The sequence below is a fragment of the Phoenix dactylifera genome, chromosome 7 (assembly GCF_051530095.1).
Source record: "Phoenix dactylifera cultivar Ajwa chromosome 7, Ajwa_hap1_PhDact_Kaust_v1.1, whole genome shotgun sequence".
Classification (NCBI taxonomy): Eukaryota; Viridiplantae; Streptophyta; class Magnoliopsida; order Arecales; family Arecaceae; genus Phoenix; species Phoenix dactylifera.
In genome coordinates this window covers 9,043,735-9,052,088 of record NC_143196.1, presented here as the reverse complement: position 1 = coordinate 9,052,088, position 8,354 = coordinate 9,043,735, and the positions used below count along the sequence as shown (strand labels likewise).

At 40.2% G+C, this 8,354-nt stretch overlaps 1 protein-coding gene across 4 annotated transcripts; it reads left to right on the top strand.

The window, feature by feature from the left end:
* Positions 1-6,122: 6,122 nt before the first annotated feature.
* Positions 6,123-7,743, top strand: LOC103717768 (putative polyamine oxidase 4). 4 transcript variants are annotated; one of them, XM_089924277.1, is made up of 6 exons: positions 6,123-6,424; positions 6,509-6,615; positions 6,688-6,872; positions 6,978-7,007; positions 7,131-7,258; positions 7,356-7,743. In XM_089924277.1, exons 3-6 carry the CDS (start codon positions 6,713-6,715, stop codon positions 7,377-7,379), a joined length of 342 nt encoding a protein of 113 aa, XP_089780403.1. In that variant the 5' UTR covers positions 6,123-6,424; positions 6,509-6,615; positions 6,688-6,712; the 3' UTR covers positions 7,380-7,743. The 4 variants fall into 4 exon arrangements, with proteins under 4 accessions (XP_089780403.1, XP_089780402.1, XP_089780400.1 ...); XM_089924276.1 differs by having other exon boundaries at positions 6,166-6,615; XM_089924275.1 differs by having other exon boundaries at positions 6,355-6,615; positions 7,125-7,258.
* Positions 7,744-8,354: the final 611 nt, after the last annotated feature.

Here is an 8,354-nt window from a genome sequence, read left to right as displayed (position 1 = left end):
CTGTCTTTGTCGATAATAGTTTAATTTCTCATCCATCTTATTTAGATTTTAGCCATCCATGAATGGAGGGGTATTTATCTGAGACTACCTAAAAATTTCAGTTTCTTTTGGCTTGTGGGTAGCATATGATAGACATCAAGAATAAGTGCATTTCTGCCCACAGCTAAAGTGGTCTGAGACTCTGCCACACCGATTCATGGTGGTCTGCTGTGCGTGATCCAATTCTACCATATGAGTCGATGAATTGACTTGAATCAGCCAATTCAAGCATAAATTTGTGCAAATTGTTCAGTTCCTCCCTGTTCAAATCTGAATTGATTGATTTATGTTTTCTTAATTTTAATCTAAATCTGATGTGTATATAAAATGTACATGTAATGGTTCATGAAACTAATGTCAGAATATTAATTAGCATTATGTACCAAAAGGGAAAAAGGGAATACAACTTAGCAGTTTGGCAATTACCTCCTATATAAGGAACCACCCAACACATGCAGCATATCAGGGCCAACTCCTTTATGTAAAAGATGCCATGAGTTCATCTCAAAGTAGCAAATGAAGTAACCATCCAAATACCATCTAGACATTGCTAATCTTTGTGCTGTGTTCATTCTGCTACTTAGACCAAATGTAAGCCAATAAACAGGTCTGAATCAACCAATTCTAGCATGAGTTTGTGTGAATTTTTCGATTCCTATTGGTTAAAATTTGTGTCAGTCATATATGTTTCGATTTTGTCCAAATATTTTGTGTATGTAAAATTACATGTAATGGCTTAGATGGAAATGCCTGAATGTTGGCATTTAGGCAATCAGCTCGTCTTTATGCCTCATGTTTTGAGTAGGAAGCTGAATTTACTCTCCGGATAGCTCCTGAACCATGGTTTTTAGAATTAAATTCCATGCACTTGATCAAGCTGCCACTTCAGCCCTCGCCTAGACTTAAAACTAAAACATCTTTTGCATCAAAGTGTAAGGAAAGCTGGACATAACACATCTGATTGCATCCTTTGTTTAGCTCTTGAAAGGCGCAATTAGCAATAGGAACATAAGGTCCCTTACAAAGTATGAAACACCTATTTTATTCTTAGATTGAGTAGCCCTTGTCTACTTGCATTGAAAGCAATACATGATATCTAAGTCTTAGTACATTAGGCGAGTCCCATCCTAAGTAAACATTGTTCTGTATTCCTTTTGCCGCATGCCATCGTAGTCATCAACAAATAACAGTCCTCGTGTACGAGTTTCGGTTCTAATTTAATATCATCAATATCACAACCCTCTCCTTGTCTATGATGCATGTGTTCATTTTTCAGAGAAGTTAGCTCATCACCCCTTTCAGACTCAAACTGCCTTTTGTTATGGCCTAACCCAAATGCAAGGGACCAGATAACACCTCAATGCATTAATAATACCTTTAAGTCGCTTTCTGAAGCATCACAGTGGAAGACATACAAACATGGGGATGAAGTCTCGAAGCCTAATCCTTAACAAAGGCCGCAACTTTGTCCCATGATGTTAAAAGGGTAGGAAGAGTGATCCCAAGGAGACGCATGGCATGGCATTATTCAATCAATCCATCCCTTTCGCTTGAACATTTTTTTTTCTTTTAAACACTATCCATGGCTAGAATTGCAATGGAAAAAGCTAGAAACTCACACACACAAAAAAAACTAATATTGTCACCCAACCATATGATATCGATCCAAGGACTTCGTACATGCCAAGTGGACGGCACCGGAGGAAAGATCCCTTGGCGTCCACATCATTGTCTTGGCACCACCTTAATGACCAGGAGGTCCAATTTAGCCGTAGGTGGCCATCATGCAATACAATGAGAAGTGCCGGTGGTGGTGGAGCCACCACCCATGGGGTAGTTTTCAGTTCTTGGTCCACTTCTCTGCTTGCTATTCTCCTCCCATGGATCAATGTTGCCAGGAGCCTATTGTGGTCTGCAATTGCCATTGTGGATCTTTGAGGGGACACTGCTAGGGTGTCGAATAAATGAAGCCCAAATATGCAGCAACTCATACGGTATAAATTCTTTTGATCACCCACCATCCGTGGATAGAGACGGACTTGCATGTCCCGATCCTTTCAAATCACCGACCATTCCTTCGCCATCCTTCAGACAAATTGATCATTGGATCGCGCAATGACCATCTCAAGATTTGTGCGGATAGATGGATAGAGTTCAGAGTGCTTTGAGATTTGTATGGTTTGCGATCCAATGGTTGACGTTGCGGAAGAAGATTTACAGTCTGAACCTGTTTAGAGCCAATATTATGTTAACTATATTAGAATAATATTATATTATATCATATATTTATGTATTAATATATATTATATTTTATTATGCTCTGTTTTATAATACTATGCAATGTTCTGTATGGTTATTTTGTCATACTAAAAGTACTTTCTCAGTTTGTTTGCCAAATAGATATTAAAGTTCCACAACACTTTAGAAATATAGTTACTAAACAACAAATAGTTTTTATAAAAGCTCTACTTCAAAAGGCTCTACTACCAACAGTTCTGCCAAATAAGGTCTTATACCTTGATTCTGTCCGATCACCCACCATTGCACGATACACGGATGACATATGATTTAAGCTAGGCCTCTCTAGTTCAAACAACGACCGAATGACATGATTTGAGCTAGACCCCCCTAGTTCGAACAACAACCGAACAGGAATCCTCATCATTAGGGTTTATTGGTTGATTGAGATTTAATGCAATCGATGAATGGATGGGATCAATCAATTAATTGAGTAGTCGCGGTTAAATGTCGGTTGCAGTGCTTCAAGAGCAGTGGAAGCATTAGAGTGCATGGCTAAATGTATGAATGCATGTGCACAAACATAAAGGTGGAGGGCCAATGCTTTTGCAATTTGGGTGTCCACATCTCAGTGTCAGAAAGGGGAGAGTGGTGAGGGGAAGGGGGGAAAGCCTTGGAAACAAAGCAAGGCTATGGAAGTAGAAACTCTCATATGTCCCTTGCGCGGGAGAAGCAGAGCACGGCTCAACGAGTCTGAAAGGGAGATGGAAAAATTGGGAATGGGTCATTATGTGGAGCCCATGTGTAGTGCAAGGGTACACCAACTTCCACCCACCACGTTGACTATATCCTGCATTGCTATTTTATATTCATGAACGGGTCCTGTAGCTATAATGATTGGGGGGGGGGGGGGGGGGGGGGGGGGGGGGGGGGGGGTGGGCGGTGTACGCCTGATTTTACTGCAGTTGGGGCGGAGCTACGGGCAATCTGGAAGGGTATCTCCTTTGCGAGACGGATACTTGGTGCTGAGTGCGTATGTCTCGAGGGGGATTCTTCAGTGGTGATTGACTGGGTGCGGAAAGTGGATAGATATGGTGATGGTCACCCTCTTATCTGTGATACTCACAGACTGGTCCAGGAGTTGAGCTCTTTTTAGGCACTACATGTGTTCCGAGAGGCGAACAGTGCCGCAAACTGGATCGCCTCATTTGTTGTCCGACATTCCAGAGAGATCGTATGGACATCCTCGGAGGACATTTCTCCTCCCTTATTTTCTTTACTTTCCTTTGATTTGGCAGGATGTACTCATATTAGAACTATATGAAATGCCGCTTTTATCAAAAGAGGAAGAAGAAGAAGAAGCAGCAGCAGCTTGCATTAGTGGTGCATAAAGATAAGGTAAAGCCAGAGGGGGCATTTTTTACATGTTGTATTCTCTCTCTTGTTCCGCTGATTAATTATTCACTACCTTTTTGGAGAATGGAACTTACTGGATGGGGCCATGACTGTTAACATTATCACCATTTCAAGATAGAATATATAGTAGCTCTTTTTAGGCACTACATGTGTTCCGAGAGGCGAACAGTGCCGCAAACTGGATCGCCTCATTTGTTGTCCGACATTCCAGAGAGATCGTATGGACATCCTCGGAGGACATTTCTCCTCCCTTATTTTCTTTACTTTCCTTCAGGATGTACTCATATTAGAACTATATGAAATGCCGCTTTTATCAAAAGAGGAAGAAGAAGAAGAAGCAGCAGCAGCTTGCATTAGTGGTGCATAAAGATAAGGTAAAGCCAGAGGGGGCATTTTTTACATGTTGTATTCTTTCTCTCTTGTTCCGCTGATTAATTATTCACTACCTTTTTGGAGAATGGAACTTACTGGATGGGGCCATGACTGTTAACATTATCACCATTTCAAGATAGAATATATAGTAGTGATTAATAATAGAATATAAGTTCAACATATTTACAATGTCATTTTATATCAAATTACAAGCCACTTTAATAGCTGATAGAGGTAGTTGAGGGATGCTATCTTTATATAATGTAGAATTTGCAAACACAGCTCTTGACATGTCATGTTGACTAGGAAGTGTATGTGACATATAATCTATCTATCCCAGGTAGATTACTTTGTACTAAAATTAGCCAAAGGTGCAATAGAAATCCCTCTAGAGAGGGCTTTCCATCTGTTTACACCATATTCTAGCTAATATGTTATCCAAAAGTTCTATGCATGTTCAACCATGCAGTAAGGTCAAGACTGGATAATGATGGAGAGGTCTCAAGCCAAGTACCCTCCCAGGAAGCCGAAGTCCTGGTCCACTTGACTCCATTTAGGAGAACAGACTGGGTAAGCTTGGAAATAATTCAACATGGAACCTAGAATGCTTCATAGGACAAAAAAGGGGAGCATCAGTTGGGACAAGTTGGATAACCATCAAAGGTAGATGGAATAAGGTCTGGCTTTGTGGAATTTAAGGCCAAGTAGGTGCGGTGATACATGGGGTTCCCACTCTTGTAGAAGGATCGTGATACAATACAAACTCGACGGTTATTAGAATATGGAGAGTGGAGGATAGCTAGCATCAGATACCGAAACTTTTAGAAAAGTGAAGAATTGGATGTGGATATGTGTCAGCACTAGAGGTGGACGGTTATCTAGTTGGTTATAACATCATATATATAAATAGTGGGATGTAACCTGAATAGAGAACTCTTTGGCTAATCAAACATTCGTTGTTATCTTTATCTTTATCTTTACTCTTTTTTTTCCATATTTATCTTTAATTTAGCTGCTTTAGTTATCTCAATTTATTCTTACATATTAGAGTAGAATCTTAGCCTTAATACAACCTACCTGCCTCTTTTCAAGGAAGCCAATCATGGTAGTAAAAGTTTTTGAAGGTAAAGACATCAAAATTCGCTCTACCAAACCTTTGCCCCACCTTCTTTCTGCTTATTGCAATTGGAGGCACGTCCAAGCATTTGCACAAACCTGCTAAGGACGCACACACTATTTATCAACCTCATCAAAGAATCAAACGGTCGACTCTATCCAATGTTTGAGTCAATTTTGAATAAAATAGAATGCTTGCTCAAAATCTGTGTCGACATAGCCTAACTCTAAGCAACAGTAAAAAAATGAAATAATAATAAAGATTACATCCCAAGCTAGTTTCTTAAAGAATCCACATCTAACAGTAACCCTTTGGTGGTTCATTGGATATCCTTTCAATGGATTCGGATTCAAACAAATCGGAGCTTGATCCAAAGAATCCCGGCTTTCCTATTATAGAGCTCTCTAAAATTTTAATTTTTTAAATTAGATATCTAAAATCATTCACATTTGTATATTAATCCATGACTTTTTCATCTTTATATAAAAGTCCTTCAATTGAATCTTGGTTAGGGGTAATCAGAATTGCAGAAGGATGAAAAAATGCAATTGATTTAACACCAAGTAAGACTTGGACTCAGCCTCTTCTCCCTCACTTCATCTCTTTCTTGTTTAGAAGTTGGCTATTAAAAAGAACAATGATAGAGGGAATATGGATTAAGGAATTGGTTAAGTGTGAAGGCTAGGGGCAAATTATCCCAAAGTTTGAAATTAATGGTATTAGGAGAATGTAAGCAGAATACTCCATATCATCTAGCTAGCTTAACTCACTACAGGAAAAGTCGGTTTTACCGATGCTTTTAAAAAGCATCGGCAATTTTCAGTCTAACATCAAAATTTGCCGGCGAAGCACGGGTGTAGTCACCGGCCTAAGATGACGCTAAAAAGCGTCGTTGGAGCCTATTTCGTCCTAATCCCTAACCCCCTTCTCCTCTCTCTCCGTCGCGCGCTTTCAAAAGGTGATCCCTAACCCCTACAGAAGCCATCTCCTTCCCCGACCAAGTGCTCTCTTCCTCAAATCCCCTTTTTCCCTCCGCATTTCCGACCTCTGCCTCTACTACTCTTCCTCCCTCTCCATCACCGCAGGCGGCAGCCTCATCCTCGGCTCAACCTCGACTCCCCTCCTCTTTTCCCCGCTTCTCTTTGTGGCATCGAGAAGCAGCGCGCAGAGAACGTCTCCGGCGATGATGTTTTCGCCCGCCTCTTCGCCGCCGTCGAGTCTGACATCGACGACGCCCTCCAGGTCCTCCTCCTCTTTCTCCCTTCCAAGGTTTCTTTTTCCTAATGTTTCCTTAGTGGCGCATTTTTTTTTGTCCATGTTGTGTAGAAATCGGAGATGGCGGCCGGAAGAAAAATAGGGTGGTGGCGGAAGCGATGAATGCCGAGATCCGGCACACCAAGGCCCGCTTGATCGAGGAGTTGGCCCTCAAGAAGGTATGTTGAGAAATATGGGTAGTTTTCATTTGATTTTTCTTCTCTCTTCTCGAACTGTAAATCTTTATGCAGCTTGCTGACCAACTATACTGCGAGTATGCGGATTTGGCCGTGCTGGATCTCCGGCGAACTCCACCTCCCTCACCGCTATCCTCCTTGCTTGCCACGAATGCAATATTCTCAACCTTCTGACAGTGAGAAGAGTGGCAGGCAGCCAAGCACGACATCCATTCGATGGAATGCTAAAGAGAGACATAGTACATACAAAATCTTTGATGTACATTGAAATTTACAGAACCCCCTTGCAATAGCTAATCTTGGGATAGTGACATCTAATTGAGGTTTTGTTATTTACTTTTCAGAGCATTATTGCATGTTGGGTGGCTATACTGGTAATGAGAACAAGATAGCTCTTCACTTTAGTACTGCCTTTTGGCCTAATGTAGAAATTTTAGAAATGGTTGCTCCAACATCTTATGCCTGTGGCTATTTTCTCAATCTCCACAAAGCAACAGGACATCCCGTTCTTGTGTACATGGCTGCTGGAAGGTTTGCTCATGACATTGAGAAACTATCTGAAGAAGAAGCTGTTAACTTTGTGATGCTACAACTTAAGAAAATGCTACCAGATGCCACAGAGCCAGTAAGATTCTACCACCTATATTCATTTGTGTTTGTGTTGCACTCCAATGGTGATTTTAGCTTCGGACTAATTTTTTTTAACTGTTATTTTTTTTCAGGTTCAGTATGTGGTTTCTCGGTGAGGTACAGATCCAGATTCCCTTGGGTCCTATTCTTGTGATCTGGTTGAGAAGCCAGCTGATTTGTATGAGAGATTCGCACTCCTGTGGATAATTTATATTTTGCTGGGGAAGCAGCAAGTGTTGATCATTCTGGGTCTGTTCATGGAGCTTATACATCAGGTATCTTGGCTGCCGAAGACTGCCGAAGGCATCTATTATTGCAATATGGTATCTCAGATCGCTTCCAGATTGTATTAAGGGAGGAAATGTCCGAAATGATACCCTTCCAAATATCTAGGATGTAGTTTATTTTTTGCTGGATCAATAACGAAACCGTGTATTATCTGGAAATAAATGGAAGTAGATTTTTGTTTTTTTTGCCATATTTCAAATGGTGCCTTCATCATCCTCAAGCCTTTTTGTTGATGGTAGTGCTGTGCTCTTTTTGACACTCTCAATGCTACATAGGCCTTTGTCAGCCAAAAAGAAAAAGAAAAAAAAATGCAGCTTTCATTCAAAATAATTTTTTAAATATTTTTTTAAAAAAATATTTATAACGACGCTTTAAAGCGTCGCTAACTAAAAACCAAAATTTCTATTAGATCATGAATTTTCTAGAGGGAATGTTGATACAACCTTATTTTTGAAAAAAAAATAAAGATATGTTAATAGTGCATATTTATGTAGATGATATTATTTTCGGTGCTACTAACAATCATCTTTGCGAAGAGTTTGCTGAATTAATGCAGAGTGAGTTTGAGATGAGCATGATGGAAGAGTTGAACTACTTTCTCGGACTTCAAATCAAACAATCTAAGAAAGGGATTTTCATCAATCAAGCTAAGTACATCAAGAAAATGCTAAAAAAATTTGATATGGATGGAAACAAGTCAATTGGCACCCCCCATGAGCTCATCATGCAAACTAGACAAAGATGAATCAGATAAGTCAGTAGATCAAAAGCTGTATAGAGGTATGATCGGATCATTATTATAT